Genomic DNA, 21,575 nt, shown 5'->3' on the forward strand with positions numbered 1-21,575 from the left:
CATTTAAAAAATATGGTATAACAGAATGGGAAAAAAAAAAAAAGACCTAAGTCAATTCTGAGTTAAATAAGCTGCTAATAAAATAAGATCTCAGAGAGATATTCTAAATTGGACACTATATTTAGGTTCATGGACCAATTCAAAGGAGCTGGCAAAAGTAATGGTGAAAACTATAAATTTTGCCTGGAATCCTTCCTGGTATAAATAAATAAAATTTTCGAGGCACCTGGGTGGCTCAGTTTGTTAAAGCCTCTGCCTTCGGCTCAGGTCATGATCTCAGGGTCCTGGGATCGAGCCCTGCATTGGGCTCTTTGTTCAGCAGGGAGCCTGCCTCCCCCCTCTCTCTCTGCCTGCCTCTCTGCCTACTTGTGATCTCTCTCTCTCTGTCAAATAAATAAATAAAAATCTTTAATAAATAAATAAATAAATATAATTTTCAACTCATTCTAGTCATGCTAAACCTGCACTTGTCCATTAAAAATCTGCTGCAATTGAGGAAGCCTTCATTTCTGGTACTTATCAATAAAACGGCATTGTAATTCACATAAGGGTTCATCTTTGGTCAACAGTTTTAGAGAACTAATAATATTGGTATATATTATATATGTTAATTCCAAAAATGTGTTCAACTAGTATTAATGTTTTTGATGATATCGATAACATTTACTAATTTTATTGGGTGACCCTTAAGTGCTAGATAATATACTAAGCACACTCACTATAGTATCTTCATCTCCACCCCCCAAAAGAGAAAGAAATAATTTCTACCTCCATTTTACAAATGAAGATACCAAAGAAACGGAAATTAATCAACTTGCCCAGAATCATGTAAACACATGGTATATACGACTCTAAAACCAGACCATCTGACTCTGAAGTTTATACCTGTAGTCACTGTGTACACTTATTCTCTCAAACTCAATACCCAATCTCCTCTAACACCTGACCTATTTTAAAAACAGCAGGCTGATATCATGCAACACCTTCTTCTATAGTAAACTGACTCTTCAAATAGTGAATCTTATTGCTAAGCATGACAGATTTGTTCCTGTGGTTTCAGGAACCTACCATAAAAATTCCCAGAAAGTGAGGTTAAACCTGTGGTAAATGAATAGAGAAGTTTCCTGTAACATCGCCCAAGTTTTGAAAATATATGATCTTTTTGATATTCCCCTTCCAAATTGACATCAATAAAAAGGGGTCCAGAGAATTATATGGCTTCTCCAACACCAGACCAGAGTGTTTTAAAATACATAAAAGTGAGGACATAACATGGTAGACAAAAGTAAACCACAAGGCTATTTATGTAGAGAATAAACAATGTCAAGTGCATCAGTGGTTTTACTGGCTATAACTAAACTGTCATTAAAAAAAAATTAGGCCTGGGGCGCCTGGGTGGCTCAGTGTGTGTTTAAGCCTCTGTCTTTGGCTCGGGTCATGATCCCAGCGTCCTGGGATCGAGCCCCGCATCGGGCTCTCTGCTCAGTGGGGAGCCTGCTTCCTCCCTTCTCTCTCTGCCTGCCTCTCTGCCTACTTGTGATCTGTCTGTCAAATAAATAAATAAAAAATCTTAAAAAAAAATAGGCTGCAATAAACAACCAAGGTTGTATTTTTACTAAACATATATGCAAGGACACAAAATACTATTGAAATTTTGGCACAACCAAAAGGGTTAAAAAAATATACCTGAACAAAAATGACATAAATGAAATACTAATAAGTTGAAAATGACATGAAAAAGGGATATTTAAGTCATTTTCATTCATCAAAATCATCATATTTTATATATTATGGAACTTAATGATTAAAAAATATTATTTACCTTTGCCTTGCAAATATGAGAAAAAGAATATTATTTATAGATTAAAAATAAAAGAATTTACTCAAGAATATTATTGGACTTAGTAAACATAAAGTGGCCAGTTAGGAGCAGAACTGGTTCTTTCAACCACAGTAGCCAGCCATGTAAGTATAAGACTATTCTAAATGCTGTTTTTATTTTTTTTTTTTTATTTTTTTTTTTTGTTTTTATTTTTTTTTTATTTTTTATTTTTTTAAAGATTTTTTATTTATTTATTTGACAGAGAGAGAGAGATCACAAGTAGGCAGAGCAGCAGGCAGAGAGAGAGGGAGCAGCAGGCTCCCCGCTGAGCAGAGAGCCCAACGTGGGGCTCGATCCCAGGACCCTGAGATCATGACCTGAGCCTAAGACAGAGACTTAACCCACTGAGTCACCCAGGCACCCCTAAATGCTGTTTTTAAAAGTGCCATGTGTAACCTCCGCACTCTGGAAGTTTTCAGTATAACCAAATTATCAACACGAGAAACTATACAAAAAGATCTATAGTATTCTCTAAACACTGAAAGATACAGCTTTTGAATAAATGTAGTTTATACCCTTTCCAAACATTAATTTTCAGGGTAATCACCGATCTTTACAGGTAATAACAAATAGTTAATAAAAACGGAAAGTCGAGAGTATTGCCAAGAGCTAGTGAAATAGTTTGACACAGAAAGTTAACTAAATATTTCTAAAGAAAAATATTGTGAACAGAACCAGGAAAATTCGTGTTTTTAAGTAGGTGGCACGGGGGTGAGTTGGGGGAATGAAAAATAGCAGACACAATAAGTTTGAAGATGTTTTCCTATACAGGGCTTAAATTCTGCAATGCATGGTCTATATATCATGTCTGAATCCTTAGGATAACTTTGAGTGGTAAGTGGAGAGGAGAGGATACGTATTATTACCATTTCCAAAATAAAAGTAAACTTTCAAAGAAAAAAAAAATATCTGCCCAAAACACCCAGTTAGTTGGTGGAGGATGCAAGATATAAAAACTAAAAACAAGTAGACCATAAGTCCCCGAAAGAAAATTTTGAAGATAAAACAAAACAAAACAAAACAAAAACATTATGTGACTAGTGAATGACAGGGCAGGAATGTGATCAAACAAGTAACAATTTGAAGGTTTTGATTTTTGAAAAAAAAAAAAAAAAAGAGGATATTAGAGGATATTATTAGAGGATATTATTACCAATGAAATTATATTTCTCAAAGGAGATTTTTAAATGTAAGAAAATTATTTTGAAACATGGACCATTAAGCAATAAAAGAATCTCCTATGGGAAACATTAAAAGGCCAGATGAGTCATTAAAAACTTTTCGGAGTCAGATAATACTTCTCTTTGTCTCAGCTCTGCATTAAAATATATATGTAGGTTCAAAAAAAGTAACATTTTACTTATATTTATAAAGAATGTGAAGTAAAACATTACATGGGTAATGTAACAGTAATATAGAATTTACTTTCACCCACTATACCAGATTTTATTCTCCCAACCAGTTAAGATCCTCATTTTCCAATTTGAAACCAAATTATATAGGGGCATATCAAAGTTAATGCACAAAAACAATCAGCCCGTTCCTATGGCACATAATTGCTGGCATTATTTCAGAAAATGAGATGAGTCAGAGAAGAAGGCAATTTTCAACAGGTTATGCTCTCTTCTCACTTTTGCTTGCAGAGTGAAAGCCACTGCATTAGCAGGAAATCTGTAACTTAGATTGACCTTGATAATACAGCAGGAAAAAATCCTTCAGCCCTTGGAGAAATGGACTTATCTATACATTTCCCCCCCAAAACAAGTTGAAATGGATTTGTATCAAAAATAGCACAGAATTTGTCTATATTTGGTACCTACTGAATAGTTACTCTTATAACAACACAGATCAAAATAATAATAACATAACAGCAATAATAATCATAATAGCAACTCTTGGTTAACCTTAGGTGTGCTCATCAGAAGACATATATGTACACACACACTGACATTTTGAAATTTCAGATACTCATAGTATCTTTTAATTAGGAATTATCACTAATAGACTCTGTTAGATAGATAATTAGGAATTATCACTAATAGACTCTGGAATGATAAAATTTGTCATCTTCAAAGTGTTCATCTAATTTTAATATACATCAAATTTCTGAAATTTTTTTCTTCACAGAGTCATAACATTATTTCTTAAAGAACTCTGAAAGACAAATGGGGCATAATTCAAAACCTCTAGAACTGCATGTTAAACTATAGAGTATAAATGCATGATTGAATGAGTTCACATATTTTCACAGATTTCTTCTAAAAAATGTTTTGAAATTCCACTTCTATTTTAACACGATTTTTCATATCACTGTGTAGAGGATATTCAAAAGATGATGTTAAAGGGCACCTGAGTGGCTCAGTGGGTTGGGCCTCTGCCTTCGGCTCAGATCATGATCTCAGAGTCCTGGGATCGAGCTCCACATCGGGCTCCCAGCTCAGCGGGGAGCCTGCTTCCCCCTCTCTCTCTGCCTGCCTCTCTGCCTACTTGAGATCTCTTGATGTCAAATAAATAAAATCTTTAAATAAAAAAAAAGATGATGTTAAAGACAAACTCATTTTAAATACTAAACTTTTTTAAAAGAATAAATTCGTGCAACAAATTTTGGTTTAAAAAATATTTTAGAAGACGTCATCTGATATGTGAAATGTACCTTATCACATTGATGTGAAGTGTTTTTAAAAAGCTTAATGAAGTGAGCACGACAATGTTATATACGGTATTTTTTATTTTATACATCATAATCTGGAGATCTTTTTTTTTTTTTTTTTTTTTTTTAAAGATTTTTTATTCATTTATTTGACAGACAGAGATCACAAGTAAGCAGAGAGGCAGACGGAGAGAGAAGGGGGAAGCAGGCTCCCCGCTGAGCAGAGAGCCCGATGCGGGGCTCGATCCCAGGACCCTGGGATCATGACCTGAGCCGAAGGCAGAGGCTTAACCCACTGAGCCACCCAGGCGCCCCATAATCTGGAGATCTTAAGCACAATCCTCATTGTAGTTTTTGCTTATCTGCTCAGAAACCTGTCCCACCTTCTCTTCTGTCTGATAAATTGAAGTCCTGGCACTCTAGGCCATCCACAATCTTCTCTCAGTATCTTTCTGGCCTTACCTTTTACCCACACTTCCTACATCACATGCTTCAGTCCAAATATGAACTTAGAAGCTATTCTGCTACGTGGTCCCTGCATCTTCACACCCAAAAGCCTGTACTCTTGCTTTTTTTTTTTTAATTTTATTTATTTATTTGACAGAAATCACAAGTAGGCAGAGAGGCAGGCAGAGAGGCAGGCAGAGAGAGAGGGGGAAGCAGGCTCCCTGCAGAGCAGAGAGCCTGATGTGGGGCTCGATCCCAGGACCCCGGGGTCATGACCTGAGCTGAAGGCAGAGGATTTAACCCACTGAGCCACCCAGGTGCCCCTGTACTCTTTCTTCATAAGTATCTTCTCCTTCATCTTCAGGCATCAAACTTCCTCAAGGGCAAAGGGAAAGTTTACATACTTCAAGTTTTCAACAAATCTTTCTTCACAATACCGCCAAGAGTGGATGCTTCTTCAAATTTCGTTAAGCAACAGATTCCCACCTCTCCTCTGAATTACTGCAGTAGCACCCTGACTGTTTAACCAACCTCGGTTTTGCCTCATTTACTACTTTCTCCATGGTTAACCAGAGCGATTGTTTTTCTTAAAACACAATTGTGATCATGCCACTTTCCTGCTTAAAAACCGTCTGTGGCTCCCAGTTACTCATAACAATTAAGTGCAAACACATACATGACTTAAAGGCACTGTATTTTCCAGCCTTCGCTTTTCTATTACCATCATCTAAAACCCCTTTTCCCATTACTCCATATGTATTCTGTCTTTAGCCATATGACTATCACTCAGAACCTAAAATATAGCAAGTTTTCTCTTTCCCTTATTGTATTTGCCTAAAAAAGGACTTGGCAATGCTGTTCAAGATCAGACAAATGTATAAAGCATAAATCTCTTGATTGCCCTTCCCCTCTGCTCAGCTAGGCAACTAGCTGATCTGATCTAAAACTTCCACCCTAGTAATGGAAAATCCTTGACATGTCTTAACAAAATATAGTTTCCATCATTATAAACTATGTTAAATTAGAGAAACCAGAAATGCATTTAAATAACTGAATTATTGTTAGTAAGGAGAAAGCCAGAATAAGAGTCAAACATAAAAGCATATTCCAGACTGTTCCATCAAATGCTTCTGAAAATATAAGCAAGTTGTTTTATCTCATTGAATCATGCTTTCCATTTCCCTAAAATTTTAACTAGATTATCACTGAGAAGAATTTTATCTCTATAATTCTATCATTTCAATTCTACCTATTCAATTGTATGACAGTTGTTTCAAAAATCATGAATGTATCTCTTTTCTCCCCCTCAACATTGTCTGGTTCTGATGATATTATGATTTCCGGTGTAAAGGAAGAAATACGCTTCTTCAAAGCTAAAAGTAGCATATTAGATTTTCCCAAGTGCATCCGAACCAGAGAAGACATCATATCAAGCACATGTGATTAAATGACTAATTCTAATAAGAAATAATATTTAACTGGTATCTGTACTACTGGTCTAGTAGAACTTGGAAGATAGGAGGGCACACTATAAAGGTTCAGTACCCTCCTATAGTACATTTTAGACACGTTTAAAGATAAGCAAAATTCAGCTGGCTAGACTGAATTTAAACATATTCAATAACTGAATTAAAAACTAAAGACCATCAGTATATTGCATAGAATGGACATAAAAAGTTCTGGACCAAAAATCTGCCCCCCATTTTAGCAAGTTAGCCTGAAAAACTTAAGACACCTAAACTTTATCATAAAGGACTAACGTGAAGCATTGCCAGTCTACAATTTACAGGCTATAACATATTAAAATCTTAACTACATGAAAAGAAAAGCCATGTATGTATAAGAAAGCTTTGCATTTCATGTATAAAATTGCAAAATGGAGAGTAATGAAGCATATTTGAGAAAAGGCCACTGGGAGAAATGTAGAGCAAAGCAAAACCAGGAAGAAACAGATAACACATGTGAAGACATTTTTGGAACCGATAATGCTAATCTGAATAAATACACATATACAAAGAGGCTACATCATTTTCTTTCTACATTCTCTAAGTAGTGCTGCCAAATATGGAAGGATTGGAGCCATTTCTGGGGAACTGCTGAATCAGGAGCATGAGTCAGAAAGTAAACCCTCAGCACAGAGAAAGTACTTAAAAGAAAAAAATAATAAAAAAACGTTGAGAGCTCATACACAAATAGACAGACATTCAGTTCATAAGGTCCAAACCTTCTCTAGTCATCAAAGCACCAGGCACTCTTCCCTTCCCAAACTTACCCCATCTGGAAGAAATCTGCCTTCCCAGGAATCCAGATTACACCTGTATCTAAATGTTGAGGTACAGCACAGAGTTGGTCCTGCATGTGACTAAAGATGGCTCTGAAAACTAATGGCAGGACATTTTTCATCTTAAATGATAAGAAATCTAAACTAAAAATAAAATTAAACAAAATAAAATAAAGGGCTTAAATTATATTAAAAATTAATTTAGAGACATACGAAAAATTGTTTGACAGTAATTTAAGGGAGACTAAGATGCTCTTTCTCCAAAAGCCTTTAAGATTTAATTATCTCTCTGAAATGGTCTAGACGTCACTGTTCTCTGAACTAGGCAGCAAGAATGGATCATGAGCTATTCTCAGGCTTATGAGTATATTTTTGGCACAGGAGGTTCAGGAAATACATCCCATACATAATCAACACAATTAAGGTAATGCTCCAAGGATAAGTCACCTTTGAACAACAACAAAAAATATTTTCCTCCTTACTCCTCTGCCCCAGACAGAACCTTTTCAATTTCATGATGGCACTCTGTTATCATCATTAATACATATTAAAATACCATCGTTTATACAATCACTCTATATAATGTTTATCTCATTCAACATATATTTTCAATAGCAACAATGACTTTCTATTTGAATTTCAGTTCTAACCTCTCCTGAGCTAAATGGGCCAATGATCTTGGCCCGATCTTGGCCAATGATCCGTAGGCCCAGATAGAGCCTACCACATAGAATTCACAAAGTAATAACTAATTAAAACAAAGCAATGTCAAATTGTGCCTATGATCCTGATTTGTCAAAATAAACTCCGTCTATCTGAATCTCAAGTCTTATCTATTCATTATCATTTTTTATTTAAAAACATATTTACATTTATATTTAATCTCTGCAATCTCTACAAAAGCTATCCCAGAAAACTCTCAGCAGTTTGGCTTTAATGTCTAAGAGCCTGTGTTAGTCTTAGTATACAGTTGTGAGACTGCTCTTTTGAACTTTACAGTAAGCATAATGATATTCTCTCCTGTGAAACAATAAATAACCACAGACAGTGTTCTGGTCTAATGCATGTGTTGCAACTTCAGTGATCAGAATTCTCTCCATCAGCGAGTGGCCCTAACATCCTTGCCTGGCGTTTATATTACATCTTCACACAGTGTTCCACAATAGCTATCACATCTTGTTCTTGCTTATGATGATGAATAGCAATGCATTTTAATTCATACTTCTGATTTTCACTGCTTTTCTACCCATATTAATTTGCATTTGGCTACACTGATCAGCACAGTCTGAATTGACACAAAGCTTCATCTCTGAAGACTTCAGAAATTTCAAGAGCTAAGTTCTCTTTCATTTTTATAACATGTCAGTGTGGTAAATTAGGCCAAGACTATGTAGTTGAGTAGTTAATTCAGTAGCTATAAGTGGCTTTCCTGGTTGCTGGATTGATGCATTCTCAAACTGCTGTGTTCTTAATAAGAATCACCTGGGTGCTTATTAAAAATGCAGATTTCCTGAGCCGCAAACACCGGACATTTTAACACTGTAAATGTAGGTAAAAGCCCAGAAGTCAGTATTTTAATAGGTATACCAGTATACCATGGGATTTCAACATACATAGTCCCAAAACTTCACTGAAAAAATCTCTGAGAATGAGTTAATGTTTAAACTGTGAAATTCCCTGTCATCGAACTATACCGCATCTTATCCAAAACTGTTCTACCCAATTACAACTCTCCTATATCTACATTTAACAATTAGCTAGATTATCTATAAAGTTTGCTGACTTATTTTATTCATATCAGCCATAGGTCAGAGTGTCACAAAATTTGGTCTTACCCTCCCTAGCCCACCCTACCCCCAGTAACTGACCCAGACCAACCTCCTGCAAAGCAAATGAGAAACTTCCATCCTAAGATGCTAGCATTGTATTAATTAAATCCCCTATAAAATACAGCAGTGAAAATAATCGAGAAAATAACACATGTGAAAATACTATTTTTAAGTATTTTGGGGACTCCAGTGCTGACAAAGGTGGAATAAGGAAAATGGTGGAGTAACTCCAGTCATGAGTCTGAAAAGATCTAATCCACTATTATTAAAGTAAACTTCTCAATTAAATTGAAGCAGGCATTTAGGAAGGCTTAACTAACATTCCCGACTATTAAGTAGGATGACCAAATACCCCATTTTGCTCAGGACTCCTGGTTTTATTTGTTTTTATTTTTTTAAGGTTTAATTTATTTATTTGTCAGAGAGAGAGAGAGAGAGAGCACACATGCAGGGGCGAGTGGCAGGCAGAGAAAGAGGGAGAAGCAGGCTACCCACTGAGCAAGGAGCCTGATGCGGAACTCGATCCCAGGACCCTAGGATCATGACCTGAGCCAAAAGCAGATGCTTAACAGACTGAGCCACCCCGGCATCCCAAGAGTCCTGGTTTTAGCACTGAAAGACCCATGCCTCATAAAGCTTTCAACTAGCTGAGTTGGCTGGCCACCCTACTTAATGCTTCAGTATTTAGGCATTAAATTTGTAAAGCACACTAAAAATCCCTACAACGGACTATCTGTTAAGTAGGATTTTATGTAGGAATGCTCATGAAAATTAAGGCCTTAGATTTAAGAAAGAACCATGGCACCCTAAAGTTTGAGCTTTACTTTGATTCAACAAATTACTGAAGAAGGATCTCTAAAAAAGAAAAAAAATCACAACTAAGAAGCAATGAATGCTTAACAAATACATAATCATAGAAGTTACTAGGAGGAATGTACACTGACATTTCCAATATATACAGATTCAGATATCATGGACTTTTAACTGTTAAGGTAGAAAGTCTTTTGAAACTACAAAAATTACTTTAAAAAGTAACAGCAATCTGGGTAGGAACACGAAAACCAAAGAGTTAAACAAGTCACACTTGATGTAGGTCCCGACTACAACAGTTGTGAGGACCTCCATGCTAATGGTTTTGAACCTGCGATGTGGAAGAAGAAATCAAATTGTCAGTGGTCAGAAGAGAGCTACCTCATTTACAGTTACGACTAGGGGGGTTGCTGATCACTATGTTCTGACAGATCACTGAGGAGTCATGATTAATTACAATTTAAAAAGTTAAACAGTATAATGATTAATTATAATTAATAAAGTTAAGTCGTGTAGACAATTAGAGGCACATCTCAATTATTCAAAGTTGAACTTCTGCTCTGTGATTTATTCATTAGAAAATTTCAAACTGTTTTTAACTAGTAAGGAGAAAAGTCAATGTCTTATTTGTGCTGTTTTATTTCTTTTACTCCACTTATCCTTTGGTTTCTTTGGGTGCCTCGGCTTCTAAGTAGACTGAAGAACTTCAGTGGGAAGGATCCTAGGGCTCTTTTCTCCATTCCTGTTTAATCACAAATAACAGCTTTGAAACCGGAGGCTTTTTTCCGTTATTTTCAACAGTCGCATAGTTGCCTGAGCCGGACAATTTCACGCAGAACCCAATTACCTCTGGTCTGGCCTACTGTAACAGCCTAATAACTGGTCTGTCTCTGGTCTCAGCCCCATTCAATCCATTCTCCACCTACAACCAGAAGGACCTTTCAATCATGCAAATATGATCATGGCATTTTACTGCTTAAAATCTTTCAAGGGATTTATTGCCCGCAGAATCAGGCCCAAACTATAACTCACAGATAAGTTCCTCTCCAGCCAGTTACCCTCCACCGGTTCTAAACTCTGACCATACCAAATTACTTGACTCAACAAAATGAAGTCTCACTTTCTGTCTCTCTAGCCAGAATGCGCAGCAATCTTTATCTTCCTGATGACCTTCTGCTTCTGCTGCCTGTCTCAGCTCATGCCATATCCTCTAGGGAGGGTCTTCTCAGACCTTCTTAAGAACAAATCCATCAGTGATCACTATTCTAGGCCCCTACACAGGCCTGACACTCATCTGTTTGAGCATATTTTGTTAATACTCATTGTTACTCAACTTCTTTCTCCCTGTGGATGTGGGCTTCTTCCTTAATCATTTCTATACTAACTCACATTTAATATAACATGGATAATCAACAAGCATGTATTGACTGATTTCCTACAGAAAACAAGCTCACAAAAAGAGAGCAACTCTATTAAAATCAGTTAAAAATAACAACTCATCAGAAGTGTTTCCTGGGATCTATGAAATAGAACATAAATAGCCATAAAAAAAGTCCTCAATAGGTCTCTGTAGGTATAATAAAGCACATAAGTGATGAAGGTGAAAAATTATACATATATATGTATATAGGTACATACATACACAGACACAAATATATATGTATACACACACACAAACACATAAAGAAAATATTTTTAAAATTGCATACACACTACTGTATACTGGGGACATGGTTGCTCTTAATAATGTTCTAGGTATACAAGCAACTTATACATAAAAGGAAATGCAGGCAAATGAGCAATATGAACTGAGAATTCAGGAAATAAAACTAGTAGCCTATAGATACAATAATTTCAACCTCATTAGTAATCAGAAAGAATAAAATAATGTCAGATTGGGGAAAAAATCAGTTGTAATATCCATTGTTGGCAAGGGTATGAAGAAATGGGCACCTTCACACTTGTAAATTGTTACCAACTTTCTGGATAGCAAACTTAACATATGCATTAAAAACTAGCAGATTTATATGCCTCTTTATCCAAGAATCCTATCTCTAAGAATTTATAGAAAGTTGGTAGTAAATAAAATAAAACTATGAACTATAAAATATTTACATTATTAAAAGGAAATACCTAAAAAGTCCAGACTAGAAAATAGCATAGATTAGCATACAAGAACACCATTAAAACTAATGGTGGAGAATTATAATTTGATGCAAAAGGTGTTAATAGTATATTTTACGATAAAGTAAGTTATAAAACAGTACATGTGGCATACTAACAGTATATCTGAATGCAGACACCTGAAAGGTTAATGACCAATAAGGTAGCAGTATAGTAGTTGAAATTAAGAGGATTATTTATTTTGCATATTTGCGGGTTTTATTTGTTCTTTAATGAGCATTATTTAATAATCACTTCATAGTCAAAAACAGCTTTTTAAAGTGAATTATAAAAGAAAAATATAGACTAAAGAAAAACACCCAGAGGGAAGACTGAATAAATATGGAAACAAAAATGGTATTATTGCAGACATGGGAGCCAAGAGTGAGCATCAGTGAATGGACATTACATTAAAGAAAAGCAGCCTAATTTTCTCAGGAAGAAATACATGCATTTTGATATGACAGTCATTAGGGATTTTTGAGCACAGATATATCATGAAGGTAGTGTTGCAAGCAAATTTACTGGGCAATAGTGTGTAATCTGCATGTAAGCAGAGATCTTAAATCCACTCCTGGGACAAGTACAGTGATTTGGAAGTACTGCTATCAGGGCTTAAAAAGGAATTGAATTGAGAGACCTTCCTAAGAGAGAGAGGGGCAGCCAGTACCCTGCTCCTTTGGAGCCTTTACTAATACCCATAGCTGGAATGCCCTTCTCTTAAACTCTACTTAAGATACGGTGTTTGGTCTCAAAATTCACCTTCTCATTGCAGCCCACCCTGATTTGCCTATGCTCCCAATCCCTCTTCTGTTGCTTTATTGTTTCCACAGCACTGATCACTTTCAACATTCCAGATAAAACACTTTACTTATATTTATTTTGTTTTCTGTTTCCTACATAAAAATATATGTATCCACAAGGGCTGAAATTTGTTGTTGTTGTTAACAAAGGTGTCCCGTAGGGTCAGAAGAGTGTTTAGACTCCAATAGTTATTCAATAGGAATTTGTGGAACGAACAATTGGATCTAAAAAGGGGAAGAGGTGGGGAGTGTGATATAAAACTACAAACACTAACAGGGACAAACTTTCCAAAATGAGGAGATAATCTGCATGTAATATGATGAGTTGGTATTCGGGCAAGCTGACTCTGAATTAAAACAGTGGCATCCAAGTAAGGAAAGTGGCCTGGAAGTTAACAATAACTACAAGACCATAAATGGTGAGAGATTTCATAGCTGAAGATAAAAGGAAGGGTGGACTTGTATTCTGTGAATACATTTTAAAAAGTGGAGGGAGAGAAGAGGATGTAGATTTGAAAAGAAAGAAGGCAACGGCAGAGATTTACATTTACAGGAAAGAAGAGGCGGCAGTGGTGCAGGAATCTAGGAACAATTGGAAAACATAAATTAGAAGAAGTAAAAAAAAAAAAACAAAAAAAAAAAAAAAAGAGAGGGAGCATGGGATGTCTCTGAATCCGGGGAAGAACCTTGAGTATAAAAACACAAATAACGGGTTTTGTATTTTTCCAAAGAGCTCGAAATGTTTGGGAACAAATACAGTCAACAGGATGTTAGGTAGTAAGTATGTTAGGTATAGGAGCTTGGGCCACGAATGGTGGGGAACAGAATTAGCTATAAAGGAGATGGTTTTGGAGAATAAGGACACTTTTCCCCACAGACTCTTGGAAAGAGAAAGAGAAGATAATTATGAGAAAAGGATAAGGAGAGTTAAAAAAATGTATAAAAACTGAAGTGTCACATTCTTTTTGATAGGATAGGTGGAGATGATATGCCAAGGAAAGGATAGGACAGCTGGGACTGGGGGCATGGAAAGAGAGAAAAGGTCTAAAATAGCTCCCACAGGGAGAGAGCCTGGGAGTGCAGAAAAGACAATTAAAAAGACTGCCAAATAGCATCAGAGAGCAGATTGAAGTTTGAAAGCATCCAGTTCTAATGAGCCAAATCTGCAATGCTGTTTGCCTCTAGCAGTGCTCTCTCTCCTGGGAAAAGAAACCCAGGGAGCCAGAGTTAGAGGTAACAAAGGTTTAGGAATTTGCTGGGCCAATAAAGAAGCAAAGGTTATTAATGAAGAGGTGAAGCTTGTGCTCCTTGTTGGGAGTGAAAATCCAAAATCATTTGAAACAAGGAAGGCACCAATGCCAGAGTCTAATCATTGAGGAGTATTTCCAAGGAAGTAGGGAAAGTAATTATTGTGAGTTCTGAGCTGAAAGCTAAAACTTTCAAGGAAATTAGAAAGCTTCTCATTCCCACCACCACCACCACTCTTGCTGAGACTAGAGGAATGGGAAGAAGCAAATCTAAAAAAGACCAGAAGATTCTTATCAAAGGACTGATGTGAAGTGAAATGAGCAACTCGTGCTCGTGGTGTGTGTGTGTGTGTGTGTGTGTGTGTGTGTGTGTTGGGGAAGGGGAAGATGGGTATTACCACTAACACAAAAAAAGTGATAACTACCTAAAGTTGTATGCATTTCTAAGGCATTAGGGTCATTCATTTTTAAACTACAAGACAACCTGCTAGAATGAAAAAAAAAGTGTATTTTGTTTATTATACACAATTTGAGATTTCTACCATATAAATACAATCCCAATATTTTTTAGTCAAATCCCAATGCTTTGCATTGGCTCAACACAGTCACCTGTAGTGCAGAGATGGCCTCTCCATCTCTCTGACTTCTCACTCCACTCTCCACATCATTCACTCTGCTCCAACCACCTCTGCCTATTTTTAGTTTCTGATAAAATCTAACCGATTCCCAATGAAGGACCCTTGCCAGCCATGCTGTTCTCCCAGACAGGACCAGGAGGGCCTTCTTGACAGTCAGGTCTCTGCTTAGGTATCACCTCAGAGAGAACTCTTCTGTCAACCCAAAGTGCCGGAAAGGCACTCTCTCCCATCATCTGGTTTTGTAGTGCTTTTTATTCCTGACACATTTTACCTGATAAAAGCTTGCTTATTTATTTTTCTTGTTGGCCATCTGCCTCCTCCACTTAGAATAAGACCTCCATGAGGAAAGGGATTCTGGCTGTCTTGGTCCCCACCACATTGCCAGCATTACCAAGTGTGCATTCAATTATTTATTGAATGAATGAATGAATGATAAAACTTAGTATTTTAATGTTAAACATGATGGGACATTACACTGTGTATATGTTTGTTCCTAAAACTTGTCTTCCAGAAAACTGTGTTTATGTGAGATAAAAATGGTATTATTGCTATCTCAGATCATCCTAAAATACCATATCTGTCTTATTATAAGCAATACATATTATGAGAAAGAAAACTTGATTGTAAATGGAAAGATAAAGGAGGAAACCTCCCTGAAGATGAATCCAAATATATCTCAGTAAAGATATAAATGATCATATGGACATAAAAATATTTCTGTTATTTTTGTCAGGATCAGAGAGGTCTGGAAATATAGACAGATTTTACAGAATTTGAACAGTGTGGGATTTAATTAGTTAGGGCACATACACAAACAAAATGTCAGATAAATTTTCCACAAAATAATCTAATAAATTATGAGTAATGTTTTTGCTGTTTGTCTTGTTATATACTTTATCTAGAAACAGGCTCAATTATGAGGTCAGGAAAAGCAGATTTTAATCTTTTCTCCATAAAATGCAATCTCAAAATAAGAAATTCAGGCTCCAGTCAAGTTTTCACACTTTCTGTGGAAAGTATTCTCTGCCGGTTCATTGTTACCAAAACAAAACAAAATAAAGTGAAAAGAAAATAAAGAAAAAAAAAGAGGGGGTAGGAAATGTTAAAGTCTGCAGTCTTAATGAATAATTTTACATATAAAACTACTAATTACCTTGTATAGGACATTACTTATTAACTAAAATCCTTTGAAATCTGATGAAGATGTATCAGTCAAGTCCATACACAGGTATATTTTCAAAATCTCCTAAGATGTCCATGTAGCAGCCAAAAATCAAAAGGTTAATGAATAAAGAAACCTTAGACAAATCCAAATTGAGACATGTCCTACAAAATACCTGGCCTTTGCTATTCAAGTACATCAAGGTCAACAACACAAAACAAGATTGAAGAACTATTCCATCTTAAACCTGAGGAGACAGGTAAACAAGTAAAGAGCATAATCCTTAATCTGATGTTGAATGGGGCTGTTGGGATGGTGGAGGGTAGCTATGATGGCAATTACTATTTCCAAATGAAATCTGAACATGGACTGTGAGCTAAATGGTAGTATTCTATCATAGTTAAATTTCCTAATTTTTTTCTGAATTTCACTGTGATTTTGCAGGAAAACTTTCTCATTCTTAAGAAACACAAACAAACTAGAGATAAATAGGGAAAATTAATGGATGGATGGATGGATAGATGATAGACAGATCAATCAATCTATCGACTGGCCTAATGAAAAATTTCTAAGATTGTTAAGTGAAACAAAAACCTCACTCATGTCAGTGATCAGAATAACAATAAGTAATTAGTAAACAGATATGTCAAAGATAGAACCATATGCTATAATATATAAATCAACAAAAATTGCAATACCTGCTGTTTAAGCCCTAACAATATATCATTACTTCATTAAGTGAGATGAATAAAAATTAAAGATGAAATGTAAAGATTCATTGAACTAGAACCTTTTGCAACTGTTTTCATTATTTATCAATAGATGATATATTAGAAATATACTATGACATCATTTCAATTTTGAGTTACAACAATAATTGGAGGATTTAAATCATAAAGTAGTCCACAGAAATCAAATTGCAGATATACATTGCTGATTTAAATCTTTACTCATTGTCCTTAAAAATCTTAATTTTTAAACTAAAGCACTAATAATAATAAAAATAATAGTAATACAGCAAGCAGCTTTGAGGTGGTTATTATACCATTCTTACTTTACAGAGAAGGAAAAGAAGCTTATACAGATTAACTATCTTCCCCAAAATTGAAACAGTGGTATGTGATAGCTGTACAAAGATTAAAAGGCTTGCCTTCTCCTGCTCCTTGAACAATACTTTATACCATGGTGGGAGATTTTTTCATTACGTAACATCTCCCACCTTAGTATAAAGCTTGAACATGTCCATGTTACTGCCAATGTAACGTTACTTTCAAAATTGCTATAGTTTTACATAACAATTAGCATTTTAATATTGAAGTGACATTGGTAGAAAAAATGAGAGCTAAAGTATTTCTTGTTTTTTCATTACTTGTAGAAGGGCAAAATTGAAGATACACATACATGCATGTATACACACACTTATTGTGTGTGTGTGTGTGTGTGTGTGTGCATGCAAGTAGAGATGTACAGATATTATATTGGTCTCGAGTATCTAGCAGGTTCCAAACCATCTGGGCAATACTCAGACGCCAAATAATATACTCTGATTTATTGTTTCTTTCCTTTGTTCCTGACTATCCCCACAGTGCAGCAAACTGTAAATATTTGGGACATACCAAAGTTATAGTGCATCTTAAGGAATAACATATAGCACATAACTATACCGAAGCAGGAGAAGAAAAATATCTTTAAAAATATTTTTGGTCAAGGTTCAGCTGAGGAAATCTACTGACCCACTTTGAAATTAAAATGCGGCTTTAGCACAGACACACATAGGGAATTTTCCACTGAGGTTGCACATTGTAGCATATCAAAGCTCTACCAATGACACCCCGAATCACCATCCCCAAGGCAAGAATATGCATGCTGAGTTTAGGCAGCTCACTAATTACCCTGAATTTATTTTAACCTTATATCTTTTTAAAAAATTATGATTATAGGAAATCCAACTTTGCAATTAGACCAGAATATCATAATCATTTCTAGGAGTCATCTATTTCCTTTTTTTTTTCCTGTATTCCTGAGTTAATATTACACATGCAATGATCACAACAGTAATCTTCATTTTCAAAGTGTTATCAACTTAATGTCACAAAGAAATAAGTCAGTATTTTCAATATTGTGAGCTGAGATATTTCGACCAATTCATGATAGATATTGTGCTATAATATAATGTTATTATAGAACAAAGAAATGTGATGACAGATCTGTGTTTTTACTCACCAGTGGTTTCCACAATGCCTTCTAGGATGACGACAATCTCGAACTGTTCAGTTTGCATGCTTCGCTGCGATAGGTCATAAAAGGGGCTTTTGGCATCGATCACGTGGCAAATTGTGAGGGGGGAAACAAGAAAAAGTTGATCTGCCCCTGTACTAAAACCTACATCCAGTTCAAGTTGGTCAAGGGGAAGGAACTCACCCTCAGGTGTCTGCCGAGACTAGACAAGCACACAGAAAAAGAGAAGAAATCACCACTTGTACTGAAATTTTCAAGGCAGCCCAACAGTAATTTACATCATTGCCAACATTCAGCACTATCAATCATCTGCAACAAAATCCAAACAAATCATTATGCAGCTATGCTCTAGCAAACGGGCCGAAATCCCACATAGCTCATGGGGAACATACATGCATTATTTATAATATACGACTTACTATAATTATCATTCCCTAACTCATGAGCTTTGGAGAAATGCCTGGTCCAACAATGGCTGTTAGCACAAACTGTGGAACCGAGTGTCCATGTGCTACTGCTTGACATAAATCACTTCAGGGTAACTCATTGCATGCCAGATTTGTTTTCCTCACAAAGCAAATAAATAGGCACTTCTTAGGGAGTTTGTTAAAGCTGGAAAAGGTTGATCATAATTTCAGAAAAGATTTACTGCATCGTTACAAAGCAAACCAATAATTTTTCTAGGACTTTTGAAAAGTAACAGATAGATATAAACTTTGATATAAAAGTGAAGATGATATCCTATTATGTTATGCACACAATAGGTCACATAATACAAAGAAAAGGCATATGTTGTTAGCTGATAGCTTTCAAACTCCCAATACCAAACTGCATTAAAGTTGTTTAGCTCTCTATTTATTTTGTGAATTTTAAAACCTAGTGTAAAAGCTGTGCTACGTTGAAATTTTTTAAACAAAATGCAATTAAAAATCTATATTAGGTAAACTTTCAGTTTCCTAAAACTTTCATAAGGTAGTGGCGTTCAGTATCAGTATGAATCATTATAAAAAACTTAAATCGCTTACATGCTAAAACTCTGAATGATAACCTAAAAATGACGATGAGCAATTAGCAAACCATGAAAGTTAACGTCTTTCCTTTCTATTCGTTATTTTATTTTCCGTATCTATTCCTTATAAGGATCATATATAAGCAAATATTTGTTTGATTTAAATGATGATGCTGGTAAAATAAGGGTTAAATAGTTGCATACAGAAAAACCTGCGGCGGGGTGGGAGCTAGCTGCTGGTCAAATGGGGCTTAGAAGAATCCAATATATTTAACAGAATCTGCAAAGCTCATTTACTACACAAAACTGAATCCATAACACTAGTCTGTGCAATGAAGTTTTAGTGCAAAGACAAAATCCTTACTTTTGGTAAGGTCAGTGTTCCAAGAAATACCTTGGCTTTTTAAGCGGAGTAAATGAGTCTGAAAACACTGAGAAATATGGTTTAGTAAGCTGTCCTCTGGGGCAAAACTAAACCAAGTTAGTGGTAGACGGTTACCGCAGCAATTTTAGACTCCCAACAGCAGAATCAATTAGGCAGGCTGTTTTGTAATTAGTGATACTCAGGAATTTTATTTGCGTAGGAAAAAAATCCAATGAAAATGCTGAGAATATTTTTCTTCTATGCCTTGTGAGTAGTTGACTAAAGAAGAGTAAGAAGAAAAGGGCGGGGGTAGAAAGAGGAAGTAGAGGAAGGAGAAGAAGGAGAGAAGAAGAAAAAAGAGAAGAAGGAGAAAGAAGAGAGAGGAGGAGGAAGAAACACAATGATTAGTGACAAGAAAAAAAAAAAAAATCCATGGGAAAACCTAATAGTCCAAAAATAAAAACAGTAGCTCTAACAACCAATGTTGGAGAAAACGAGACATTTTGAAGCCAGTAGCAGTTACCTGTATTTCTAACTTATTCCCAAATTGGTAAAATATGAATGAGACCAGCATCCTTCCAACTAGAAAATGGTATAACAAGTATTGATTAATACTACAAAATAAAAGCCAAAAACAAAACAAAAACAAATAAAAACAAAACCCTGTGTCATTTTTCTCTCACCTAGGAAGAAACAGGTGCTATATAAACACAAGGTGGTATTCTGATGTTTATAATTAATGAACAGAATTTGGGCCATTTCACTAGTTATTCTAAGGTCTGCTTTTTCTGTACTAAATGAAAATGTCCATAAAAATAATTCCTTAAAAACTCAGTTTCCCATTTGTTTTAAAATAATTCTCCCCCCAAAAGATGTATTTTTTCTTATTTTTATATATATATATATATATATATATATACACACACATACATATATATACACACATCAAAACTAAAATTAATCTTCCCTTTTTATATATTTGGTATTTATACCTGTGCCTCATTCTAAAAGGCTGTAATCTATTAACTTTCGTATTTTCTGATCATTCAACAAACCAAGAAGAGAAGTGGCCTAGAAACAAGCTATCAGGAGAAAGCCAGCCTAGAATAAGAAACGTTTCATTTTTAGCAAGCAGTTAACTCATATATAGGTAATTAAGACTCAAATATATAAAAATCTGTTCCATTCAGACTCCATATATCTTCTGGTTTTAAAATCTTTTATATATATATACAAAATTATACCTATGTTCCTCCTTCCCAAAATGCTTTATATTCCATCCAAGTCTTAGCAGAAACAAAGCTGACAACTGTACCTATTATGTGACGCTATGCGTAAAGTAACACTTTCATTACTTTGAAAGATATTTTCCATGCTTACGTACTTTTCAGATGAGTAAAATTCCCTGCATATTCATTGAAAATTATTTTCCAGTGGGTGCCATATAATTTAACCTTTCTTTAAATGATTCTGAGACACTGCAGATATCCACAATTTTGTCTTTTGAGTCTTCCTCCTTTGTGTTAGGCCAACAAATATTTCGGCTACCAAAATGCTTACCTCCCTGATTTTGGTTTGCTTCTCTGACCCTGTAAAAGACTGGGAAGCCTAGTCATTACTGTTAAGTAAACAGAAAGCTCTTCTTTTAGAGGAGTGAACGGTGTGGTTTGATTGTGGCAGGTGCTTGGAGTACTAGAATTGTCTGAAGTCTGAGCTCCTGGATAGAGCAAAGTTAGCTTATCAGTGCTCAGCCAAATACAATGCTCCAAAAACCTGCATATGCTTACCAAATACATTTTCAGAAGCACTTTAGTTTTAAGTCTCTCAACTTGCGTAAGTAAGAGAACTGTTCAAGAACTGTGATCTACACACGTAAATGAATAGGAAAGCAGAAAGGAGTTATATATGTACCTTCATATGATTTAAGTGTGATCTCTACCTTGAGTATGTGATAAATCAATGGCACTAATATTCCATCAGTTTCTAGTTTTCCTATGTAGCTATCGATTACCATATTTCATCCAGGAATTTTGATAACAAGCAGAAAAACTA

The 21,575-nt window shown here is 35.5% G+C and overlaps 1 protein-coding gene across 1 annotated transcript in view; it reads right to left on the reverse strand.

Annotated features, from left to right (window-relative positions):
• Positions 1–21,575, reverse strand: part of KCNJ3 (potassium inwardly rectifying channel subfamily J member 3) — a 147,679-nt gene that overhangs the window by 117,675 nt on the left and 8,429 nt on the right. Inside the window, exon 2 of the mRNA XM_080799100.1 lies at positions 18,136–18,352. Coding sequence (XP_080655226.1) covers positions 18,136–18,352 — 217 coding nt within the window. The remainder of the gene's footprint in view (positions 1–18,135; positions 18,353–21,575) is intronic.

The sequence above is a fragment of the Martes martes genome (genome assembly GCF_963455335.1).
Source record: "Martes martes genome assembly, chromosome: 3".
Lineage (NCBI taxonomy): Eukaryota > Metazoa > Chordata > Mammalia > Carnivora > Mustelidae > Martes > Martes martes.